The 27,455-nt window shown below is 35.0% G+C and overlaps 2 protein-coding genes across 9 annotated transcripts in view; one reads left to right on the top strand and one right to left on the bottom strand.

Annotated features, from left to right (window-relative positions):
* LOC149789177 (host cell factor 1-like) overlaps positions 1-9,973 on the bottom strand; it is a 104,690-nt gene extending 94,717 nt beyond the window's left edge. For all 5 annotated transcript variants that reach the window (XM_089975313.1, XM_089975317.1, XM_089975314.1 and 2 more), the window contains exons 1-2: positions 9,799-9,973; positions 525-746 (exon numbers count right to left, since the gene is read on the bottom strand). In XM_089975313.1, the coding sequence (XP_089831439.1) occupies positions 525-746; positions 9,799-9,958 (382 nt within the window). In that variant the 5' untranslated portion in view covers positions 9,959-9,973. The remainder of the gene's footprint in view (positions 1-524; positions 747-9,798) is intronic.
* A 228-nt stretch (positions 9,974-10,201) lies between these two features.
* LOC149789176 (transmembrane protein 187-like) lies at positions 10,202-23,864 on the top strand. 4 transcript variants are annotated; one of them, XM_089975310.1, is made up of 2 exons: positions 10,202-10,315; positions 21,776-23,864. In XM_089975310.1, exon 2 carries the CDS (start codon positions 21,803-21,805, stop codon positions 22,619-22,621), a length of 819 nt encoding a protein of 272 aa, XP_089831436.1. In that variant the 5' UTR covers positions 10,202-10,315; positions 21,776-21,802; the 3' UTR covers positions 22,622-23,864. The 4 variants fall into 4 exon arrangements, with proteins under 4 accessions (XP_089831436.1, XP_089831437.1, XP_089831438.1 ...); XM_089975311.1 differs by having other exon boundaries at positions 10,205-10,292; XM_089975312.1 differs by lacking the exon at positions 10,202-10,315 and adding an exon at positions 10,364-12,536.
* The last annotated feature ends 3,591 nt before the right edge of the window (positions 23,865-27,455 follow it).

Here is a 27,455-nt window from a genome sequence, read left to right as displayed (position 1 = left end):
AAAGGAGATTCTAAGGAAAGACAAAAAGCTTTCACATTTTCCATTACAATCTGATTCATGTTCAGAAGCCACTGTTTTATTACAGAATGAAAAGGAGACATAACAAAAAAAATAAACTTACTATGCTCACTATTCCCTTGAAATGCATAAAATTTATGTAAAACAAAACCTTACTGATTTAGAAACCAATTTACCAATCAATTAACATCCTGGTTCTGTCAAATGTGTGGATTGATTTTAGCATGTTTCATCTGTGCTCATACTGATGTCACTACTGTTTTGACCATTCAAGCCATAAACTTTTGTTGTTGGCGTAATTTTCTGGTTTCGTATTCTTTAATTAGGGTATGTAAGGAGATTAATCCACAAAATTAAATAACTATGCAATACTTGACTGAGGCAAATTCACAAATTTAATTACAAACTACAAATTTATTATTTATTACAAAACCATGAAAAGTATACCACAAAAACAAATGAAACTACAGCATAGAGGAAAAGTTTCCAAGCCTTTTCTTACTTACCCAGTCTAGGGCATGGCATGGGTCCAACCTTGGGTGCCTTGGGCTTTAATCTTTTCCATTCCCATCTGCTGGCTTGCAGTTCATACAGTTCATTCGAATATTTGCCATACTCCACCATGCCACCAAACACCAGGATCCGTGTGCCATCACACACAAAGCCATATGCAGCACACCCAGGTGGGATGTCTCCACGTACAGCTGGCACAAACCATTGGTTGGTGGCTGAAATAAAAAAAAAATAAAAAATTAGAGATATTGTGATTTTCTTCAGTGTAATCATCATAAATGCAAAATACCCTCTTGTTTTCAAGTTTGAGAAGTATCACTCAATCATCAATGCAATGTCAGTGAACACTTCAGTGAGAATCCAATCTGATTAAAATCATATCTACACTGTCCCACATTAAGATCTGACTGCAACCCCTTAGGGTCATGTTCTGGTGACCTTTGAATTAGCCGATGCAAATACAGTTTCAGAAATATGAAAATTGTTCAGTACACATTGATACTCTTATGCCATACTGCTCAGACTCCCAAATGCGAAGATATAGGACTTCATTTGATTGGCTGATAAAATTAGCAATTATGGTAATAACAAAAGTCACCAGAACATGATCCCTAAGCAGTCGCTGTGAGATCTTTATGTAGGACAGTGAAGATGTGATTTGAATCTGATGGGTGAGAACCTATTTCAGTATTGTGTTTTGATCTCAAACTTATAAAAGTGTTGGTCGCAGTGTAACAATCAATTAAACACACACACATTGTATTATCACATAAATTAGTCTATTGTATCCAATCAAGTAATCTGGGTTCAACAGAAAAATAAAAACACATTCAAATCCTACATATAAGTATTGGCTAGTGGTCACGTTCTTATGTTAAGTCTACTCATTTCACTTTACTAATTAAACACTGAGAATATCCTAAGTACATGTAACATTAATCGATAGTTTATTAGACTCATTTGCAAATGTGATCAAAGACAGTAAAGGAAACAATCATAATGTATACTAGTTGCATGATATGGAAAATCAAGTTCAAAAGTTTAAAGTGAACTTAAAATTCCCAGTGGGTACTCAGAGGATTTAGGTATTTCGGTGTAACATAGCAATGAAAACAGTTACGTAAAAAAAAAAGAAGTTTTGGTCTTCTTGTTATCTTAGTAAATATCTCTCATTTTTAAGTAAAGAATCATTTTATTCTTGACCGACAGTAACACTAGAATGCATCCACATTCAGACACAAAAAGCAGTGATGTAATATAGAATGTTTTTGGTCTAACACATTTGTTAAAGCTATTGATGTTTTAAATGATCTTTCAGACTAATAAATATTTCGAAATAAAAGTAATTTAAACAGAAAAATGAAACAGAGTGCCTTGTGCTTCTTTAGCAATAAGTACACTCTTTTCAGAAACCATCTTGGGATGTGTTCAAGTAAGTCAGTCCAAGTTGTAAACTCTTTTGTCTTATTTGTGGTGTCTCTTTCATGTGCCCTAAGGGCATAATACAAGCAACATTGTCACCAAGATGAAAAATTAGTGTAAATTATGCAGCTTAAAATGAACTCTGCACACATCCAGGCAGTATATCTGTCTGCACATTTGATTGTTTCATTATGTACATATAATCAATTATTTTATCATGTGCATAAATATGGCAGTACAAAACAATACCACAATGCTCCTAAGGATAGTTTACCGAACTTGTACTCAGGGGCAAAATGTTAATAGCTTTTACATGTCAGCTGTAAGCCTAACATGCAGGGGGGGGAGGGGGGCCAATCAGTCTGAATAAATAGCACATAATTTTGTTTAAATGTATACTGCACACATCTGTAGAAATTTTGCAATTTTTAATACACATTTGAATATTCATTATGCAGACTTTTCCAATCAAATTATATCATATGCTCAATCATAGCATTTATATAACCCTAGAGAAGTATGGTACTCCATAGTAAACATCTGTATAAGAATTAGATAATTTGACATAATCACCAAATTGACAGTGAATATTGTGTTTTGCAAAATGAGTACTTATCTTTAAGCCATAGGGATTTTGAAAAATTTATTTTTATTAAAAAATGAACAACAATTAACAAAAAAGGAGAAGGAAAAAAAAAGAGTAAAAACTAAAGGAACCATTAAGGTACCACTCAACGCTTTCATCTTTTAAAATCAGTTGATTTTCTAAATAAAAAGCAAATCCTGACCTTTGAACAATGGGATCAAATCCTGGAATGTTTATGTTGGCATGAACAATTTTCTTTCTACAATATTATGTGCAAAGAATGAATCATGCCTAGTTTTAAGTAACAGCAATAATCTGCATATTACATCTGTTTTTGAATTGTTAAATGAACCTTCTGAAACTTCATGCACACACTATTGTATAAATTCCCATTTCAAGTGAATGACCTGGCTAATGTTAATCCTGCACCACGAATTTGGAACCCAAAATACTTGACAAACTTAATTCAAATGTATGCTGGAATGCTAGCTGAGCTTGGCGGTGGGTGGGGGATAAAATAGGTTCGACCCATTTTGCTAAAAGGCTGCTTAGAGAAGCACCTGAAGCAGACCAGAGAAAGCAAAACAAGCATGAAAAAGATAATCAACTAATCAAAGAGTAGAAGTACATAAGGTTTCACTGCAATATACATGCAAGTGCCCTGAACAAAGAAGTTGCATGATTAACATTAGTCAAGCCTATCACTTGGAATCAGAATGGTTATGAAAAGTGTTTTAGATGAAGACTGCACATGGAAAGAAAACCAGCATTTCCACTAGGGTCTCACTTCTACCAGTACCTTCGACAGGTAAGGATGGAAAAAAGGCAGTACAAGACCAAGTTTTACTGGCACAAATACTAACTAACCAGTCTCATCAATGCATCGTTTATCACTTGCACAGAACGGAGAAAATTAAGTTGTAAACGATATTTTAGAGTAAGAAAATGAAACGAGTTCTGACCTTTCCAGGAGATGCATTTATAATGGAAGGTGTCAAAACTTGTAGAGTTTGTTCCGTACAGCATCATGAATTTTATCCTATCTGTAACTCAGTACCGGAGAGTAAATAATTCATTTCACATGAAGTATTTATAGCAAATCAGACACTTCTGGCTACATTTAATGACAATGACCTGAAAATTTACTGAATTACAGATAAGATAAATGGCAATGATGTGTGAAACAAACTGTAATCCCATTCTAATATTGTCATTGTTAGTCACCAACTGAATATATGTACAATTAACATCTTTGGTTCAGAGTTCACTTATAAGGGAAATAGTTAGGGTGCTTCCATGTACAGCATAAAATGTTTAGTTTTACTGGCTTGGTTTAAGCAAAAGCCATCAACTGTAGTAATGCTGTATCGCATGACTTGGAGTCATCTTTAAATAGAAACCAGCAAAAATCAAACCAAGCTGAGCTCCAGCAAAACGCCTATGCCATGATTAAAAATTCTTTAACGCAAACTGAATAAGTCAGAAAATGACTGCTTGGATTAACGTCTACGACACAGAAAGTTGAGTACTTTAAACTTAACTGTTTCGTCTGAAATCAAAATCAAATCCTTGCAATCAATCAAAGAGATAAGCAGACTCTCCTTCTGATGCTGTGTTTTACCAACAATCACTGATCCAAGTCAACAAGTCGATACTCTTTGACTTGACAGTTTGGTCTTCGTCTTATACTCCGAATCGACTTATATATGGATTGTGTCATTGAAATTGCATCGACTTATATATATTGACATTGCTCTATAATCGGCATAATCGAAAACAGGTCACATAGAAGTACAAATTCATGTTTTAAATTACTATGTCAATAAATTGTCATAAACTAATATGACTGCGTTTATATTTGTAAGTTTTGTCATTATTTATTTTGCATTCTGCGTGTTTTTTCTTATTTCTCAAACTTAAAATAAAAGAAAACAATTTACCGTACCGGTAAAAACTTCACCGGGTCGCATAGCACACTTACGGTCTATACTCTATAGTGTACTGTACTAATTCAAAGCATATTGTTTGTTCCTTAAAAAAAAGATATGAAATAACTGGTCCATTAATATTTGATTTTCCAGTATAATGTTGGACACACGTGAGCAATTACCGGCATAGCTTTTTAATTTATCCAATTGATCCTACAAAGGGATGTAATCCATATTAACTCGAGCGTTCTATGATTATTTATAAAATAATGTAGATCATGCATTCTACTGAATCCCCCAAATCATATGTTTCTAACTGTATTTGACAAAGTTTCTCAAATAAATTAGGTTTAAACTACACTAAAATCAGATATATAGATGGACTACCAGTACTCATAGATCATCAGTGATAAATGATTTTTAGTTTCGCAATTCAGTTTAAAGCAAATTGTAATGTCAACACTTCACCTATATTCATTCTTAACCAGCTGATGATTCGGTGTCTCTCTTTGATTATACCAGTTGTTGATAAATTGGTCTTTGGTTTCCAACAACAATCAAAGCCAGTTGCCGCAATTGTTTAGACCTTGATATTGGCTTTAGCTACCGATACTAGTTACCATATTGCCGGTACCCCATCGTTCTTTATCATTAATCCGCATCAATTACGCTACCCGTTTTTAATATCAATGGGATTAAGTACAACAGGAAATGATGCCCACTCCCTTCTCTAGATGTAAATAATGAATTTAGCCATGGGCATTGTTTTCATTGCTATAGTACGGGCACATTTTAATGAGTTCGGTATATTTTGATCAATCTTTCCATAGCATGCACAGCCACGTGGCTCTTGTTGCAATGGATATCATAATTAAAACAAATATGGTTTAAACTAAACTAAAATCAGATATATTGTGAGCGCGCGCGTGCTTGTGTGTGTGCGCACGAGAGAGAGAGAGTGAGAGATGAAAAAAATTGTCTGTGTACAAGATCATTCTTTTATTCAGGGCGGTTTTTATTTGTAGCTTTTGCAAAGAGAAAAAAGACGGTATTTTGAGTTACCTGACGATTGTGATAATCCTCATGTATTACGAGCCTACTATATTCCATTATCAATAAACACCTCTAAATCAACAATTCATTCTTGTTTTAATTACGATGTACATTGTCACAACAACCACATGGCTATGCAGTGTTATTTACACGGTAATTAAACATGCTTAGCACTTTGGCTATAATTGAAAAAAGATTGAGGGCAAGAATCGACAGAATAGGTCAAATCAGCGAGGCTGCCAGTAGGGAAATGAGCCTTTTTTTAAGGAAATGAAAATCTGTCAACATTTTATTGAAGTCATTGTCCATACAAAATTTGTTATAAGGACAAGAGATCATACCCATTACTTTGTATTCGAACTCGCCGATAAAGATAATAGTGGGGTATAGCACTGAATAGATTAGTAATAAAATGTTAATTATATCCAAATCCAAACAGAACAAACACTTAAAAAATAGTATATTTATATATAAAGATATGAATCGATTTAACGGAGTCTGTGACTTTCAAACTTACGATAGAAAATGACAAGTTTGTATAAGTTACGTTCATAACTACAGGTAATAAAATGAACTACAACATGGATGTGCTTTCAATTATAATAAGACAAGCATGGACTGTTTATTCAGCTGTGTCAATTGATAACAAAATATAGCAGTTCAGAAGTAAAATCACAAGCATGTTAGCATTGGTAATGCAATTTCACGATTGCCAGTAATATGGAATATCATACAACGATACCATCAATATTCATGCAACCGGAAGTTACTACCGGTAGTATAAAATACAAAGCCAAGTTACTGACCTGGTCTCGTCTTATACTCCAAATCGACTTATATATGGACGAAGGATGGAAAATTTACAAAATTGGTCAATTCGACTTATACTCCGCATCGACTTATACGCTGGAAAATATGGTACTTTGAGTCACTCAAGCTAAACTTTAGTGAGTAAATCAAAGATTTGTCAAAAGCATCTAAACAACTAAACGAATTGTAAAATAACTCACACATGATATACAATTGGCTGCATACCCCTCTATTATCACAAACTTATGAACTAACTTAAAAAGATTCAAAAAAGAGATCCATGATTTTTCTTTAATAAATTCAAGAAAAATGAACTCTTGGAATTAGCAAATGTATCAATCATCCACATCTGATGGATAACAACAGCACTTGAAATGTTCAAAATAAAGACAATGGTTCAAAATTTTAAACAAGAAATGTCTCTTAAATAAGCTGGCAGTTTAAAAAATCTCTTCATATTACTTCAGGTATGTAAACACCATCAAGATTCCAAATACTAGAACATCCAGGTAAGAGCAAAAATCTTTTTGCTATGCATCATCTTAACTCAAGAATTGTCTCCTTAACAATATTCAAACAACCTCAGATCCGACTTAAAAACTTGTTCTGTCAGTGTGTTGTGTAAATGTTATACATGTAAGCTGCAGCTGCTACCATAAGTGGAATGTTTGGTGTCTCAGTATTCCAGACAGGATCTTGGTCTTTCATAAAAAAAGCTGAAACAATTTTTAGGGAGGTTTAGGGGTCCTCCCCCAATGGGGTATTGAGGAACAGTGCCCCCCAAAACCTCATTTTACAATCATAAAAAACTGCTCCTGGTGTAACTTATGATCATAATATAAAACAAAATAATCATTTGAAAAACAAATAAACTTACCAAAAATGTTAAACTTAACTTGAATAATTTCACAATATTTATTGTCACATGAATTTGTTCTGCAATACTAATGATGCTGAAGTTATTTCATGTGCATGTCAATATTCACATCATAATTAGGTCACAATAATTTGTCAATTTTTGCAACAAACATATTATACTTCTCTCTTTTCATAATAAATCTATAAAATAAACACTCAAGCACATCAACTAAACACAAATAATCCCATACATTCACTCATCTTTTTCTCCACTAGATACAACCTGTTGATATGCCAGTCAAGCTCTTTTTGTGTCTTTGGTAAAGATTTCTTTAGCGTTCCTTTTTGTCACCACTGACTTTCTTGGCTCAATGTGCAATCGTTTCTTTTCCTTCCCAACGAGAGCCTTTTTCCGTGCTTGTATTGGCAACATGCAGTATGCATATTCTGACAGAGGGCAACATCTGTTCTCTAATTCAAGAAATCTTTCTTCTTATAGCAATTAACTGCACTTTTTCCAACTGCCTTCTGAGCTTCAATTTTTCTGTATGCAGCTTCTTTTGTAGGTGCTGTTCCAAACTCTTCCAATTGTGATTACCGTAATTCAGATCTTTCTTGCAGAGGTCACAAAATGTCAGTCCTCTAGCATCCAGTTTTCTTATAAACTGACCAACTAAATGTCCATCAACTTTTCACTCCAGCCATTCCCATACATTTTTTAAACCTTTATCTGAACTTTTCGTGTCATGGTCTCTCTCAAATTCTTGGGATGCCATGTTTAGCAAGCATGCTTCTTCTTTCCAGTGCCATCAATTTCCATTACATGAAGATTCAATGGATGAATTTAAACTTTTGAGCAATCAAAATAGTCTTTACCAGACTCTTGTGCTAAGTAATACATGGAACAAATACTTTACAAGAATCGTTGCAGGACTGGACACACCATTTAAAAAAAAACCGGATCGGAGATGATATAAAAAATGGACTATATCAAGAAAAATCTGATTCAATGTTTCAAGTCAGGAGAAAAGCAGAATTCCACTTTAAAACGGACAAAACTCATGTCTGGTATTCAGTCTTGCATGTTTGTTGATAGGTTTATGTTCCCCTAAAAAAATGGTTTATTTTGCTTATACAGTTTTATATCAATTCTCTCCCTTCCCACACCCCATTTGATATTACATGTATTAGGTCAAATAAAAAGGTATGTATAGTTATGGTCACCTAATTATTTTACCTACCCTACAGGTAAAAAATATTAGGGAAAAAAAAATACATTCTTGTGAAAACAAATTAACAAAAGGATGTAACTACAAACAAAATTAAATTCAGGATGCAAATGAATTCTCCCCCCCCCCCCCAGTTTATGCCTTCTCTGAATCCATCTGGACTAAAAATTAAAAAAAGAAGTTTGTACCAACTGACCTACATTAAATTGTTTTCCAATAAAACCAGAACCACACCTTCCTCATTTCAGCTCTGCTGAATATGTAATGTTGATAATTTTTAGTTCCTTTGTCTTGCTAATAGATTCTGGTAGCTTATTTGTGGTTTTGTAGCTTTCCAACAAGTTTTGATTCCTGCATACTGTGCTTATATATATGATTCTGGAAATGGTGACACAAAAATTGCTCATGTTGTTTTAACAGCAATTTTTTCTGGATTATTTTGGACCTAAGATTCTCATAGCCACGCTAGTATTGTGGTGATAAAATTATAATTCCGGACAAGTTAGGATCTTAAAGAATATTTTTAATTGTATTACAACAAAAAATGAACAAATTGTTATGCTGCAACAGTACCCTGAGAAAACTGGTTGCCAACCTTTCAATATTATATATGATTGTTTTCTCTCTGAGAAACTCGGACAGTTTGTTACTACAGTGCCAGAATTTTGAAAGCATGTATTAGTGAATTAGTAATCTATTGTATGCCAAATTATCAGTTGTTTACGAGTTACCTAACTTGGCACACTTCTTTTTGCTAGGTGGCACCGAAACTATTGAAAAACTTGTACAAAGTGTTTTAAAAAAAGCATTAAGAAATTTATGTCTCTAAACTATAGTCAAGCTTCCATCTGAATTAATATATGCAATATTTGAATGAATTTTACGAGTTCCCGCTGAATCTCATCTCCGTGAGATATTGACAGGAAAGTTTGTTGACGATCGCCATCTTATTTGTTTGACCTAATTATTCAAAGCCGCAAGAAAACATTCTTTCTAACATGCACTCATTATAATATATATGTATATATGAGAGAAAAATTTTCAAAATTATTCTTTTAAACAAAAATATACTAAGAATATACAGAATCAACTTTAGAAAAAGTCTTGAACTCAAAATCAAACTTGCAGCCGGCAGCCCGTTGGGCGCCGCCATTTTGATAATCCAAAAAGCGGGAGAAAAGCAAGGCACTTTCTCAATAGTAAAGATAAATGCATAATGAGAAATAAATATAAACCATGTCTGTGATAATTTGGTAAGTATTTAAGGACTCAAATAAAAAATCTAATGCATTTTAACAGGTGGCGCACACTTTGACAGTTCATATCAACAATGGCAGCCATCATAAACTCCATTTTCAAAACCAGTCAAAAGAAAACATACCGGTATTGTAAACATGGAGTTCATCAACGATTCCTTCGTTTCCACCACCGAAAACAACCATTAATTCTTTGATCGCAACAGCTCGATGTCCGTGCCGAGGCCTTGGACATGGCCCTGAAGTGTTTGTAACCCGCTTCCATTTCAATATGGGAGCAGCCATATTGAAGTTTTCCCACAATGCTGTTCTCTAATGAGCTTAGTGCACATGCGCAAATTATTAATAAGTTCCATAATTGCAAAAATGACAGAACTACCAGATTATTACGTTAAAAAATCCTTTAAGCGAAAAAATTATTAGCTATTTCTTATTCTATGAAAAAATTAAAATTATTCTGTTTTCCCACACAGTTTCCTACCTCACAAGTTGGTACATCTTTGTTCTTTTCCTAACATATACATGAGTTCCAATTTTGACGGTAACGGAAGCAGTCTATCTCTATATATTGATCTGTCAAACCCTTGAATGAATTGGGGATAATTTTACTGTGAAAAAAGTTAGCTAATTTACTGAGCTTAGGTAGTGTATCCCGAGCTATAAAAAAAGCTATTGAAACATATAAAACATATGAAATTGTCACTAAAGAGCAAGGCAAATTGGAACTTAATGTGGAGACAAACTTCGGTCCGACTAAACATCCCAAGACTACCCTAAGACACCCCAAGATTGTCCCAAAAGTACTCTTACTTACCCATAAGGTATATGTACAATTAAATAAAGTCAGATGAAAAGTAATCAGTATAACTGTGCATTGTATAATTATCGTTTAACATCAGTTTTTACCCTTTTCGGTCATCGCCAAAGGAAAGACGCACAAAGACTTGTAAAGACCCACAAGACGCCTAAAACCATGTTTTACAGTTGAAATTCTTTATCACTGTACCCCAAAATTGTTTAATTTAATCTTAAATGGCATCAATAGTACCTTAATTTTAGGGGCACCTGACTGCGTATTCTTTTTTAGTGAACAGTTTGTATGCTTCGTGACCAGAATGCCACTGTCCTGATATCGATTGTTTCACGGTTATAGGAACATGGAAATAGGCTGGTTTAGCATCATTTTCAACGTTCTCATCAGTGTTGTCACCGTTCATTTCAGTTGACATAACAGACTCATCAACGGTGATTGATTGATTGCTCTGTTGTATGCATTGATCAGTGGCAACAATTTGCTGATTTACAATGCAGTCATTAGCTATTGCAAAACTGTTTATTGTCTCTGATAATGTCTTTGATGATGCTGACTTCTCGGTTCAGATAATTTTAAAATTCTTCTCCATGTTATCCATTACTTCGAAAGAAAATTTCTGCTTATTGCCTACAATTGGTGTACTCATTTCGGGAGGCAGAAAGTGTTTGTTTTTGCATGACAGCCATGCTTCTTTAGAACTGGGACAAAATGATTGGTAGTCCATTTGATACCATGCATTGGACCCATTCTGTTCCATAATATGGTAAGCTGTGCTTGATTTGCTATACATCTTTGATACCATGATAGTTATGCTTGCAAATGCGTGAGCACGACAAACAATAAAGATAATTTTGATACTGAATATTATTGTCAAACAGAGGCATACTTTTTGGTTCTCCTTTAATTAGTTAATTAATTAACATATTTATTTCTTTGTCAAAATTAAAAGTTATTATAGGTTTTGTAAACATAATAAAATAATTTAAAGAATATAAATGTAGGATCTAATTATTAAGCATATCCCTCTTTGTCAGAGAAAACGACTTTTTGTAAACAAAAACCTTTAAATGAATTACTGAAAATGTCTTACTGGAAACACTCCACTGATATTACTTGATAATTATACAATGCATAGTTATACTGATTACTTTTTTTTTTTTTTTAATTGTATAAATGTATACTGGGTAGGTGAGAGTGTTTTGGGACAGTCTTGGGGTCATTTGGTGTAGTCTTTGGGTAGTCTTGTGGTCTTTCCTTTGGCGATAGCTGACATGGGGAAAAACTCAGTAATTATACAGTGCATAACTTTATTAATTACTTTCTTATTTGATTTTTTTAAAATTGTATAAATGTATACTGGTTAGGTGAGAGTGTTTAGGGACAGTCTTGTGGTCTCTTTGTGTAGGCTTTGGGTGTTTTGGGGTCTTTCCTTTGGTGATGACCGACAAGGAAAAAAACTCAACAATTATACAATGCATAGTTATACTGATTACTTTTTTATTTGACTTATCTTAATAGTATATGTATATATACTGGGTAGGTGAGAGTGTTTTGGGACAGTCTTGGTGTCTCTTGGTGTAGTTTTGGGGTAGTCTCGGGGTCTTTTCTTTGGTGATGATGGACAAGGGAAAAGCTCTGCTGATATTACTTGATACTTATACAGTGCAGAATTAAACTGATTACTCTTTTATTTGATTTTTAAAAATTGTATATATATGTATACCGGGTAGGTAAGAGTGCTTTGGAACAGTCGTAGGGTGATTAGTCGGCGCCGACAAACTTTGTCACAAAGATCCATGCTAGATTCATTTCTCTATCACAAATACATGACCATTTCAAGATCACGAAATGGGTCTCACACAACACCCCATAGACACCCTGGGACAACTCAAGACTCACCAGCCACCCTAAGTCTTTAAAGAACACTGCTTTAAATTTCAACAACAACAAAAACTGCGAATATATAATGATATTGTTGTGCAAGAGGAAAATTATTGAAGTGAAGAGTTGCCAAGGGAAGTAACTCCCATTTTGACAAAAAGTGTTCAGGTACAGTAACGCGAACATTTATAAATAGCAATACCACAGCACCAGGAGGAGGCAAAGCAATTTAATGTTCAAATTAGTCGTTAAATAAGTTAAACAAAATGGCAAGTTAAATGTGTTTAAAATTATTAGAATTTCTGTTTCTCAGTTATTCATCTTTAAGTTTTTAACTTTATTGGCCCACATTGACAGGCCTGATTCTGAATGTGCACAGTGCAGGGCCAGTTATTGCATAAATTTGTACCGGAAGAGCAAGCCAGATAGAAAGGTAGTATTATTCAAGAGCTGTCTTGAAGCTCTCCACTGATTGTGCACACACAAAAATGTCACTGAGATGATTCTAGTACTATCCAGTCCACAGTTGTTTTTACAAAGAAAGAATTACTAAATTGTTCTGTTCTACATTGCTCAGCTACAAAATATCTACTATTATTTGATACTAGTTTTTCTACAGTGTTTATGCTTTCAAAATTTGGAAAAGATTTGGCTTTAATCTAGCGTTTTTGTCATAATGGTTTTAAAAATATATTCGGTGAGAGAGCTGGCACTAACTCCTTGACTACTATATAGAGATATGTCAAACAAATCCTACAACACCTGTCTTGGGTGGGTCGGTGGTTCATTCCTGGGTATTCCAGTGTTCTTCCTCCACCAGTTATACTGGCCGCCATGTATAGCCTATCTTGTGCTGAGAAATGGCGTTAAACCCTAGAACAACAACAACAACACCTGTCTTGGAGTGCTGGTAGACCCAGGTCAGTTAACATTTTGGTGATGCATCCTGCTTGTCTGGTTTTGTAGTCATCAGATATAAATCTTGCTGCCTGGTGTTGGTTGGACCTTCAGAATTCTATCAACAGCCTTAATGTAGTATGGATCCCAGAAAACACAACCATATTTTAACATGGATCTGACTAGTGCTAGATAGGCAGTTCATCTATATGTCTGCCGACATTGTCTGAGGTTTCTTTTTAGGAATGCTAGTGTAGTGTTTGCTTTCTTGGTTGATTTGATAATATGCAATTCCCACATGAAGTCCTCAGATAGTGTTAGTCCAAGATGGGGCTTTTCACTGACATGTTGTAGTATGTGGTTATTTATAGTGTAGAAGTGAGATGATTTTGCTGTTTAACTGGTTATACTTTACTTGTTTTACTTTGCTGACCATGTTTTCATGCAGTTCCTTTAGCCTTATTAATTACAGTGTATTTTTCATCTTGTGATTTTATGCAAGAGCCACAGGGGTCAAGCTAGACTTGAACTTTAGGGAGAAGTGATTTCTCCTTTTGGACAGAACAGGGAGAAGTGGATAAGAAGCAAGAAACGATATATATATATATATATATATATATATATATATATATATAATGTGTGTTCTCTTATTTGATCTATTTCCCAGTAATCATGTTTGCATTTAACGCTGGATTTAAGCAATACTTTAATTTCAAGTTGTTGTTGTTGTTGTAGGGTTTAACGCCATTTTGCAGCACACGATAGGCTATACATGGTGGCCAGTATTAATGGTGGAGGAAGAACCCGGAAAACCCCGGAAAGAACCATCGACCCACGAGAAGCTACTGGCAAGCTTTCTCACATACCCACATTAGCCGAATCCGAGACTTGAACCACACAGACAGAGGTGAGATGGCAGTGATCCGTAACGGAGAGCGCTTTAGACCACTTGGCCACTCAGGGCCCCGATTAATTTCAAGTAAAACATTTTCTGATTTATTTTGGCAGTAAGACTCTAAAAGAGAATAATGGAAACTACATTGTAACAAATCTTAATTGTGTAAAAGAAGATTACATTATTGTAATTGCAAGTTAGTAAAAATGCTTAATCAACTTCCCTTAATCAATTTTGATTTTAAAAAAAATACCTTCTAAAAGGTTCACAACAATGTCACTTTCAAAGATTTCAGAACACGTTTGAAACAACCCCTGTACCATGTACATGAGGGTAAATGCACAAATGTCTTCAGATCGTACTGTTCATTTCCTTGATGTTGATAAAATATTACTGAATACAATTACATACAATTTTTCTTGACATCTAAGTAAAATCAAGAGAAATCACTGCCTTGGAGTTGGTAACAATTATTGTTTATGTATTCTGAATGTTTCTGTAAAAATGTGCAATGTATGCTTTTGAAAGGAAAATTTGAACATAAACAATTTATAACAAAATAAATGAAGAATGTACAGAGGATTATTATTTAATGAGGAAATTGTTCAAAAACCTTTTGTAAAATTAGAGATTTGATGCATAAGAGTGATTTTCTATTGGTTATTATCAGAAATGGGTCTCTCAACCAGTTCCATCATTGATAATATCAATGTCCATGCGTGTATTTGCTTTTTTTGCTTCTTGAAGCATTTTTTTATAGCTTTGATGTGATGATTTGTAATATTGGGGTGTTCTTGGAGAGTTTTGGAGTGTCCTGTTATATATTTGGGGTGTTTAGTGAGACCGTTACAAAATCATGCTCTCTGCACCCACGTTTGATCATAAGAATGAGGGATCTGGCTGCATGGGCTCCTTACAAATGAAATTAATTGAGGGGGACAGACCTACTGGTCACTTGACAGAGGGTTGGGGGTTGCTCCAAACCTATTTTTGGTCCCCCCAACCCTCTATTCATTGACCGATTCTCTTAATTTCATTTGGAACGAGCCATTGTTGATATGGCTATGTTGACAACAGTACATTGTGTTGTGTTACCAAACTGTATCATTATGATGTGCACACCCTCTCATTAGCCCTATGATATAAGTTGCCTCACTTGATATTTATGTTGCTTGTGCAAGTAAAAACATAAATATCAAGTCAGGCATCTTTTATTTTATGAATAACCCTCCAGTTTGTAGATCCTTACCAAAGTTAAAATGCAAAGCATCCAAGATATATAAAAAATGCATAAAACGTTGTGATTTCATTCATCAGTTTATAATTTCTAACCTGATTGTCACCAGGAGACCCCAATACTGTCAACTTATTGGCCTATCAAGCCAGATGGAAGCTCACAATGTAAACTAGCTACAATGCCTTTGAATCAATGTGGTTGGGTACTGATACTAGTACAGTCAACTCCGTTTATATGCATAGCCTCGGGACCGGACCCAGGCTATGCATATAAACGGAGTATGTATTTAAGTGGAATTCATGTATATTTACAATGTAAAATGGGACCAAACTTTTGCCATGCATTTATGCGATCTATGCAATTAAGCGATATGCATTTAAGTGGAGCCGACTGTACTAGGTGTAAACAAGTAGATGTAAACACGGTCCTTTTCCAGTTACTAGAACAGTCCATTTTAGTAAAATCTGTTTTCTGTGTGCATTACTTGCAATAACTAGTTCTAATACTTCTAAAAGTAATTGCTACAAGACACTCAGAACACCCTGTATCCAGTTAAGTGACCCAATGCCAACTTGAAAAGGAATAAACTCATCCACATGCCACTTTAAGGTAGGACTTTCTTCGTGGTCATCTGGAAGTTATCTTATCCCTATCGGGATGATCTACTGGTATAGTTGGCCACCAATTTCGACCTTATTTACTAGTTATATCTCAGATTGTACAGGAGGCTTCAGCATCTCCACACCCTTCTAGAGATGCAAGATTGAGTCAAAAATACCCTTGATATCAAAACTGGGTTTCATATTAAAAATGTTGAGGTCCCTGATGCAGAAAGGAAAGGAAAGTGAAATATTGAGAGATGGAGTACAGTCACAAGCTCCATTGTATTTGTTAGTCCTAATGATGACAAGAGAAGACTCTGGCTTCTGTGCATTGCTATAAGAAGTCACTTGTTACACCAGAGTTTTATTCTCCTCCTCCTTCTAGCTTGGTCCAGTATTCCAGCATCTGTTGATATGCTAATGAAGAAAGACCAACTGGCAATCAACTGTTACCTCGGTCTAGTCAAGTGCCAGATTTATAGAGCATTCTCTATAAGACAAGGCATAGACAGAGACATAGCAGCACAGGAATGGTGAAGCCCTTATCAGTGAGGACCTCAAATGCTGTCTTGCATAATGTAAATAGGGCCCAGCCACATATCCCATAAGCATAAGGAACTTAACATGGTTATGGAAGATAAGATGGCCCATTTCCACCACAATCAGTCTTCCATCCAAATCTGATCTCATGAGGTCAATTCCAAATACCATCTGGGCTATTATGTTGAATTATGGATCCACTTACCTATATCAATATCTTGTTTGTCTTCCCAACATTAGAGCACAGGCACTTGCTGGAGAGGGGGGGTCCAATGTCTGTATCCTTCCTTGGCACCATAACCTAGGCTTCTGCATCAGTCACTTGGTCTCTACCTAGGATTAGACCTGGTAGGGCCACAATATCAAGTGCCATTGATTTCGAAGATAGCCTCAATTCTTGCTAGAATCGCATTTCAACCAGAGAATTCCCACTGAACAGTCTCCTGCTGGAATGTGCATTGAAAAAGTTTCAGTGGGACTTCTTTTCTTATATCTGTACAAACAACCATCTCATCCCAAGAATCACTTGTGGGGTTTATTGTACTAGGCAACTTATTTATCAGGCCAATGTAAATGGAACTGTTGTACCAACGAAGCCCAAATCATTGCTTCTTTGAACAAACATTACCATTCTCCATGCATACGTGGTCCCATCTTAAAAAAGTGGGAGAACCACAACCTTTGAAGTTGACGGTTTGTACAGACAAAAGCATAATGGGCTAGGATGCACATGGAAAGGGTTTTCTCATCTTTTCTGACAACTCCACGGTGTTGGATTATTGTCAGAAGGCAAGACTAAGTGGAGAGCTTTCTTAGTGGTGTAAGCATGAATACTTTTCTTCACTTAAGGTATCAATACCTTAAATAAGTGCTACTTTGGTATTTGAAGAGAAAACATTAGCTCTAATCACAGTAGGAGGCTACCAGTCCACAATGTCTAATATGCTGCATAATCATAAATTAAAACTGACCTGGGACAGTAACCTTTTGTGCTGTGGTAGTAGGTTCCACGAGGTCTAACTCAACCTTCTGCAATGAAATATCCCTGCGGTAAAGGCTAGAGATAGTTTACTCTGACTTCCATTCCACAGCTCGTATAATGTCAGCTAGGAAACAGTTTCACTTGAATGTGATACATGTGATTGTCCCAATATCACGAGTCAAAATGCTTAACAAATTTATATGATTTTGGGTTAATTCTCTGTAGGCCAAACATGTAACACATCTTAACCTGAACAATTGGAACTGCAAAAATGTATCATCCATTTATTTTCAGTAATAAGAATGGATGATCTCCCTTCCTCACACCAACTCGCTTCTTTTCATGTACTTACCTCAGAGCTCTCATTAGGTCACTAACAGCTGCCTCGCTTGGCGCTCAGCATTAAGAGGTTAGTGTTAGGACTGGTCCAAAATAAGAATTTGTACGAGAATGTGTCATTGATGACACCATCTTCTAAAATCACAAATGAAAATGCAGAGGTCTGAGGATTTGGTTCTCATAATCATATCCTGACACCAGGCCGACCAGTCCTAACACTAACCTCTTAATGCTGAGCGCCAAGCAAGGCAGCTGTTAGTGACCTAGTGAGAGCTCTGAGGAAAGTACATGAAAAGAAGCGAGTTGGTGTGAGGATGTAGGACAAAACAAAGACCTCTATGATCTTCTGTCAAATTTTGATTTTTACAAACCCAAAGGTTCTTGCTTGGTGCCCAAAGTGGAATCTATTGTGGATGCTAAACTGGAAGAATAGGATACCATTTGATCTGCTCAACAGCTTCATTGGTACACTTGTCGTGTAAGACCTGTTTGCTATAGCAGCCAGAATCAGTAAAATTTATGCCTTCTCGGTTGACCCTAACTACAGATGTTTTGATGGAATGGGACAGTGTCACTCATGATGGCCCCTACTTTAATTGCCAAGAACAGGCTTCCATTCATGGACAATCAGACGTTTGTGGTGTTATCTCTTTCTAGACTGGGCCCTTCAACCCAAGGTTGTCCATAGGACCTAGTGAGTGTGTGTGTGTGTGTGATTTGGATTTTTAACGTAGCTTTAACAATTTTTCAGTCATATCGCTACAGTGTCTGCAGTGTGGCAGTTTAAAGTGATGTCTAGCACTGGGACATCATGCCGCAGACATGTAGCATGATGTCCTACCCAGTCACATTATCCTGACACCAGGCCGACCAGTCCTAACACTAACCTCTTAATGCTGAGTGCCAAGCGAGGCAGCTTTTAGTGACCTAGTGAGAGCTCTGAGGTAAGTACCACAGCACAAAAGGTTACTGTCCCAGGTCAGTTTTAATTTCTTAAGGGTGTGGCATAACACTAGATTTGCAGGAGGTGGGTGGGATTATTTTCCCCACAGCCACATATTGGCATGCTGGATCTATGCTCCAGCCATTTTCTCAATCCAGAAGCTGACTCACATACCTTAGGGGATCAGAGATGGTAATGGGATGTAACTCCCTCCACTGTTTGCTGTTTGTCCTAAGGTATTTTGATCAGGTAACATATTTAAGAAGAAACCAATTTTTCTAGTTGTTGTTGTGGGGTTTAACACCATTTTTAAGCACCTGATAGGCTCTACATGGCGGCCAGTATTAATGATGGAGGAAGAACTTGGGAAAACTCTGGACAGAACCACCCACTCATGAAAAGCTGCTGGCAAGCTTTCTCACATACCCACATTGGCTGAATCCAAGACTCAAACCAGTGCAGACAGAGGTGAGATGGCAGTGATCCATAACAGAGAGCGCTTTAGACCACTTGGCCACTCAGGGCCCCTCATTTTTCTAGTAAAATGTTTCTTCAATAATGCTTACCCAATAATAACGGGGTGCATCCTCACAGTCTCCCTGTAGTTGCATCTTACTAGGAGAGCATGCATTTTACTCCATTAGTAACTGAGGTACACACAGGATTTGGTGCTAGTCCCACTATTAAGGGAGATAGCTTCATCTGACTACCTCATGTGGTCAGCCGGCATTTAGCTCCCATAGCTAAAGATTTTGGCTGGAAGGACTTGATTTGCAATGTAGTAGTAGTACTCCTAAGGCATGATGGTAGGGTAAGTATCATCTAATAAATCTAGGACTGGAGAAATTGATTGCTTAAATCATTAAGAAACAGGTAAGGATATCTATAACCCATTTTATTTTACACAATTTCGACTTTCTGATGTTGTAGGGACCATTGGGCCCCAATTTCTCCATTTTTGTAATGAATACTGCTATTTGGCCTTAAATGAAAACTTGTACCATCTGACATCCAGTATGGCTACTGCAGTCATTTTTTTGAAAATCGTTATTGCAACTCCTTCTGAACAAAGTGTCATATTACATGGGATTCTCAAGCGAAGTCTTCTAATGAAATCTAGTTGGTTTGAAATGAAAATGATGACTTACATACATTTAATATGCCCACTGTGGCAGTTATCTTGAATATCTTATAATTACTCATAATGATTGGATGGTCATATTTAAATGGGGTTTTCATTGTGAGTTGTCCAGAATGAAAACGGTGCTAATCTGACTGCCATTATAAGTGACCATTGGGAACATTTTGCTGTAGCCAGAAAAAAAAAATCAACAAAATTTCTCCTGAATGGATTGTCATGTTAACATGAGGTTTTCATGTAAAGATCTCTAGTTGGTGTGCAGTGAAAATGGTGGCCCTCAGACAATCGGTATGATTACTGTGGTGGCTATCTTGAAAATCTTATTATCACTTGGTCATATCAACATGTTGTTTTCACTGAAATGCTTGCTATAATGATCTTGTTGATCCTAAATAAAATAGTGCCAATCTGATATTCAATAAGGCTGCCATATTGTGCCATCATGAAAATACTGTCATTGTTATTGCTATTCATCCTGAATCAATTAACATATCAACATCTCCCAATCTTTGACAAATCGTCTAAAAGCTGCATCTTCAAAATGGATGGCTGCACTGTATTAAAAAAAAACTAACTTCATTCTTGCAATATGTAGGTTTTCCTGTATTAAAATTATGCTGACATAACTTTTAAAATGGCTTCCTTTATGACCATCCTAAATATGTTTATATGACTGCTTCTTCTGATTGGTTGTTCACGTCAACATTGGGTTTTCACTAGAACACTAGAGCAATATGCAGCTAGTTCTAATGGCAATGGTTATCTGGCCTCCAAGTGGGCACCAAACTGACCATCTTGAAACTCTTGTTTTCACTTAGTCCTTTTACCTGAATGGTGGCATTGCATGATTACATTCTTGTAATATTTAATTGGTTCTTAATGATATAGTGCAGATATGACCACTAACATATCTGTACTTCTGCAGACATAGACACAAATTTTATATAAAGTGGGAAGCAGTACATAATAGTAAATGTTAGCTCATTAAAGTTATTTTACCAACTTGGTGGATATATCTGATGAAAACATTTATTGATTTTACTTAAGCAACTTTTGGTTTATTCTATAAAAAAAAGTTATTTCTAAATTTAACAAAAGTTGGCATGCTGGTATATCTTGGCATTGTTTGAGATATGTTCAGTGATTTTCTTTCCATGTGCTGTGAGGTTCAGAGTCAATGGTCATGATAAAGAACTTTGTATGGCACATAAAGTTATCATCTTGTGAACATGTTAATATCAAACTTAAGAAAACCGTTTGTTGCCAGTTTGGTATGTTTCAATTTCTCAAGAATATTTAAGATGGTTTTAAAATGAAGAAATGGTCTTATGTTGGACTCCTGGAAATTCTTTTCAGCCATTAGACTCAAGGGACTTTTGTTTCACTACAGACTTGTCTCTGTCATGGAGTAGGGGTGGAATGTTGGGGTATATTTACATGAGCAAATTGCTCATCATTCCTCGAGTTTATTTTTAAAAAGAAATTTCAACCAGTTTTGATATGGAGTATTATTTAGAAAAGTTCTAAGTCTTTGATAAATCATTTACCTTGCTCATTGATTTTAACAACTCCATGCCCTTTTTTCCCTGACAAAAACCATCTGATAAACTGGGGGGGGGGGGGAGGCTTGAACGGTTACAATTTCTTTAGGCTGGCCCAATTTATCTTAATAAGGGAGAAAAACTATATTTCTTCATGTACTCAGTTGTATATTGATTGTGTCCTTGTATTTTTGTAATGATTATCTGTATTGGCTGGATTTTTAAAATAACATTTAAACTTTGGGAGTTTTTTTGTGTGTTTAAACATGGATTTTTCAAATCTTTTTCAGCCTTCCACTGCAGGTATCACAAGCATCATGTTCACTGCAGCAATGCCAAAGGCTTTTTTTTCAGTCCTGTTTCCAACAGCTGCCATGTGTCTTCTGGTATATTTGGACTATTTTGACTCGGCCACTGTAGATCTAGGTTTTCAGCATTATGCAGAAGTTCCAAATCCACTTTTGAAGCACCTGTTTCCCAAATGGATCCGTATGCCACTGAACACATTTGTTAACATTGGATATGTTATCATGGGAGCATATTGGTGTGCAGTGACAACCATCTTATATGAGAAGAAAGTTGTGTCCGAGATTGATTCATATCTATTCTATATCTTCAACTTTATGGGATGTGCATATGGACCAATTCAAGCTCTCCGGATTTTATCCCAGCTACATAAATTTTCTGTATTAGATCAGTGGTATACACTACCATTCTTTATGTGGGTATTTATCTGGGGAATGTATCTTAAGTATGGATGGAGCCTTGTTCGAGCTCAGATGCTCATGATGATTTCTTTTAGTAGCTATGGACTGGTTCTGCTTCATCCACGAGGATTTGAGGCCACTCTTGGATTCCATATTACCTTAGCCATTGTGGGAGCCCTCATTTCTTGGCAGAAGTATCCTCAGGCAAAAGCATTATCTCCCTTTATAGGTGCAATTTTGTGTTGTGCAGGGTTTGTTGGACTCAAACTGATTGATTTACAATTGCCTAGTTATCATTCCATTTTTAAGCTGATATCTGGTCACTTTCTATCAAAAGTATGTGATATTTATCAGGTTCACTTTGTAAATAAGTTTTTCTACTCAATTACACTTGGCAGATTGAATGATGGTAAAAAGAAGAAAGAATGAATGTTCATTGTAAACTATTATCAAGTTTGCTTTCTTATATTCCAGTTTGTTAATTAATAGGGGACCAAAATGAATTTTGATCCTGTGCATCAAACATTATTGCTAGTATAATTTTCAATTCATTTATATTTACTTGTTGTGAATGCATAGGTATTCTACATTTTATATGCCAGTGTTTTTCTTCTTCTAAATCATGGAAAATATTGCTTATATCTTGGGTCCTTGACCATGGATTTATACTCAATGTGCTGAAATAATTTAAGAAAGCCAAATAATATGTTGAAAATGTTCTAAGTTGTTTGTTACATTTGAATATGGTATCCTTGCAAAGGATCCTTGTTAAGTTACCTTCCTATAATTGGAAAGGTGTTTATTAAATTGAAAAAGTTCCAGTTTCATGCTAAACTAATTGGGTCAGTCAGTTGGAACAATACTGTCATTATTACTCACTTTCCCTCCCCCCTTTTAATACTGACAGTGAACTTGTTATATGACCTAATTTTTTCTTCCTTGAGAACAAATCTTGTTAGCAGTAATCAACAACATAAAGTTTTTTAAAAGATATTTCACTCTGTATATAATTAAATAATTTGTGTTTGTTATAAAGATATTCACTCCATATATAATTAAAATTTTTTTTTGATATAAACAATTTGTGGCTGATTAACAATATTCACTGTGTATAGTGTATAGTTTAAAATATGTGGCTGATATAAAGATATTCACTCTATTTATAATTGCTTAATTTCTGCCTGATAAAAAGATATTCACTCATTTATAATTAAATAATTTGTATCTGATACAAAGATATTATTCACTCCATTAATAATTAAATAATTTGTGTCTAATATAACTTGCTGTAAGTTTGAAGCTGGCCATGAATACCAGACAGCTTGCAACAGTAGCCATTATTAAATTTGTCTAGTCTGTGTTCACTAGATGCCTGAAAATATTGGAATAGTAAGCATCTTTGTGAGCATGTTGCCTAATACTGTAGGAAGAGAATAAAGTTGGTCTGATCACATTTAGAAAATATTTAGTTCTTTTCTATTATTCTCTAAATTCTGGTTGGAAATATTTTGATAATTGGAAGTAAAAAAATAGGGTCATTTGGAAATCCAAAAACAAAACAGCTTTATTGTGTTCATAATATGACAGAAAATAATGCGATGAAAGATATTTCCAAGAAAAGGGTTATTGTGAATACATTGTTAATTTTTAGATTAAACTTAGAATTCTCGTTCTTCAGTCTTTTCAGTAACAAAAGTTATTATCAAACATTCATTTAATATTACATGATTAGTATGAGGAGACCCTCATGGCACTCCACTGTCACATGCAGTCCCTCTTGGCACTCCGCTGTCACATGCATTCCAAATTGATGATGAAACCAATACCAGAATACTAAAGATCTCTCAACTAGGTGCTCAGCATTAGGAAGTTAGTGTTAGGACTGGTTGACCTGGTGTCAGGATGATGTGACTGGGACATCATGCTACATGTCTGCAACATGATGCTCCAGTGCTAGACATCACTATAAACTGCCACACTGCAGACATCATAGTGATATGACTGCAAAATTGTCAAAAAGTGACTAAGAAGATCTTCTGTGGTGAGCTGAGGGAGGGAAGGCAATCTCCAGGTGATCAGAAGAAATGCTTCAAAGATTCCTTCAAAGCATTCCAACACTTAAACATTGACCCTGAGTCTTGGAAAAATTGCACACAGGATTGCTGCACTGGACAGAGTCTCAGCCATATTAGAGCTACAGACTTTGAACAAAAGAGAATTGCAGAGGCAACTATTAGCAAAGTCCAACAAAAATAAATTTTAGAACTCTTGGTTGACAGAGTTTTACTTTATGAAGCATGCCAGCAAAAAAAAAAAGGGGGGGGGTCTATGGATTCTTTGAGAGTGAGAAGCAACAAGTTTTGTAAAATTCAATTCAACATGATTTATTTCCTATGAATATAAAGTGAAACATGTAAAAAAAACTTACTGTATTGCAAAATAACTCCCAGATAATCATAGAATTTCGAACACAAGTTCTAATGATTAAATTTCTGAACAAATTTTAGTTGTATTCCAATGCTGGAAGCTTTGATGTGCCCATTGTGGCCTGTGTTGTAGTGATGTGCAAAGCCTTTTGTTGAATCCAATAATACAATCCAAGAATATATCCTTTTTTGAAATTTCACTATAAATTCAAGTCTCTCTTTCCAAGAATGCTGTTTTTGATCACTTTGTATTTCCAGGAAGAAAAATAATGAATTAAAAAATTTGAATAAATAAATTCCAGCCCAACTGAAATATTGGACACAACAATAATACATCTGAATCTACTCAGACCTTACAACACAAATAATAATTTTTTTTAGTACCTAGATTATATAGTCCTCTACTTGACCACGAGTCTCAATTAGTTTTTTTCTAAAGAAGAAAGAAAAGCAAACTTACCTAATAGAAAATTTCATTTTGGAAGGTTTACAAGATAAAATCTTAAGTATAATTAAAAGATCTATTATTAACTTATAATAAAGAACATGGAAAACACAATGTCCTTGACTTTGACCAAGATAAATGATTAAATAATCATAATATTAAACCCATTCTCAAAGAGAAAATATTAGCTATGTATTGTTTACAGAAAAAAATATAAATGATTCAGGTCAGGTAGAAAATGAACTTGATTTTAAATGATTCAGGTCAGGTAGAAAATTAACTTGATTTTGGATAAGGTCAAGTCCAAAATACAGTTATCCATAGCATATAATAAAATAAAATAAATTAAAAAACTTAATAACAAACAATGCAAATTAAATATATGTAACACCTTCCCCCATAAAGAAAAGACTTATGCGATAAAGCTTTCTTTTCACTATTAATCAAATGAACATGTGATAATAATTTACATAAGATCTTAAGAATGACACAAAGTATACACGAAACAATATAATATTTCTACATATGTGAAAGTGCATCTGCTGTCTTTTCTCTTAATTTAACCGATGCCAATATTGGATTCCTGCAACATTAAACTCCACCTTAATTTATCTTTGACTTTTGTTTTTCACCTTGCCAGTGAATGTAATGAGGTTTTGGTCACTAAATAAAATAATGAGAGGAGAAGCTGAACTGTTTATACACCTCAAAGTGTTGCAAAGCCATTATGAAAGCAAAACATTCCTTCTTGAGTGTATACTAATTTCTCTGGTGTTTGTTTAATTTCTTTAGAAATGTAGCACATTGGATGGAAGAATTTAAACAAAATTTCCAATAATATCCAGTCATACCCAAAAATCACATCAGTTGTATTTTACTGATAGGCACAGAGAATTCAGAGATAGCCTTGACCATAGCATCTATCAGTTTAACTTGTCCATGTCCCATGATATGACCAAGAAGTGTAACACTAGCACTGCAAAACTCACTTTTGGATAAATTAATTTTCAAATTTGCATCAGTGAGTCTATCAAAGAATTTTCAAATTGTCTCAAAGTGATCTTTCAAGGTGTGGTAGATGATGACATCATTGACATAAGCATCAGTGATCTAGACCAGACGTAATTATGTTCATTAAATGCTGAAAAGTAAAAGAAACCTTTGTTTCAAATGGCATCACTTTATATTGATAAAGGCCATCTGGAGTCTCAAATGCCAAAATTTCCTTTGCCTTTTACATCAGTGGACTTTGCCAGAATCCATTCAAAAGGTTAAATTTGGTGACATATTTTGCATTCTAATTTTATCAATGCCATCATCAATTCCGGGCAATAGAAATTGATCTGTTTTGGTCACACTATTCACTTTTCTGTGTCAGTGCACATGTGGAAAGTGTATCTGGTTTTGGTACAAGTATACATGGTGAACTCCAATCACATTTACCCAGTTCTGAAATTCATTCTCAGAAAATACTGAACTATTTTTTTTAAACATTCTTGTTTAAGAGGATTCATCTTGTACAGGTGCAGAATCTACAATTTCATCATCATGGTAGATTTTATTTGTACAGAAACATCTGGAAACAAGTACTTCTATTCAAGTAATAGCTGTTTTAGTTTATTCTTTTCTTTTTGCTGCAGATGTGAAAGTTTTTAGTCCAAATTATTCATAATTTCTGAATTCTGAAGGTTAGTTACACCAATGTCACTACAGTCTGATTGCATTCCATCCCTTAAATCCTCATAGTGTGGGACAGGTACAGATAAATTGCATAATTAAAATGGCTATTTCTATCAACATGCTGATACTCCATTAATACATTTTCATCCGTGGAGTACAATATTGCAATTTATCTCGCTCATTTTCTTTCTAACAAGGACTATAATATCTAGTCTTAAGAAAATTTTCACGAGTGAGCAAAAGAGATAGAACTGACAGAAAAGATCTCTCCATTGTAGTTCTGTCATATCTTAATTGTGATCTAATTTTGATTAGCCTTGGAGCATGTACTTACAGATCTCAAAAATGTGTCCATAATAATGTAGACCTTTGCATATTTATAAGGTGATCTTGTTTGTCATTGGTTGACTACTTTGTTAGAGTTCTTATCTCTTTTGATCAAAATTGGAATATGCATATATCAAGATAATGGACAGATTCAGCAGTTAGTGAGATCTCGAGATGAACTTGTATCTGTTAGACTGAACGTGTTACTCCTCATTTTTTAAATATATTTTGGGTTTAATTTTATTGATCAGGAATGACTTTTGATTATGTGCAAGAGACTGCACATTAACTTTGACATTATCTTCAGAAGAAAATTTTGTCAGGACACAGTAAAACAAGTAAAAGACATTGACATGATATATAATGGTGTCACCAGAATACTTTT

Source organism: Sinohyriopsis cumingii, chromosome 11, assembly GCF_028554795.1.
Source record: "Sinohyriopsis cumingii isolate HCF-2022 chromosome 11, ASM2855479v2, whole genome shotgun sequence".
Classification (NCBI taxonomy): Eukaryota; Metazoa; Mollusca; class Bivalvia; order Unionida; family Unionidae; genus Sinohyriopsis; species Sinohyriopsis cumingii.
This window is presented reverse-complemented; position numbering and strand designations above follow the sequence as displayed.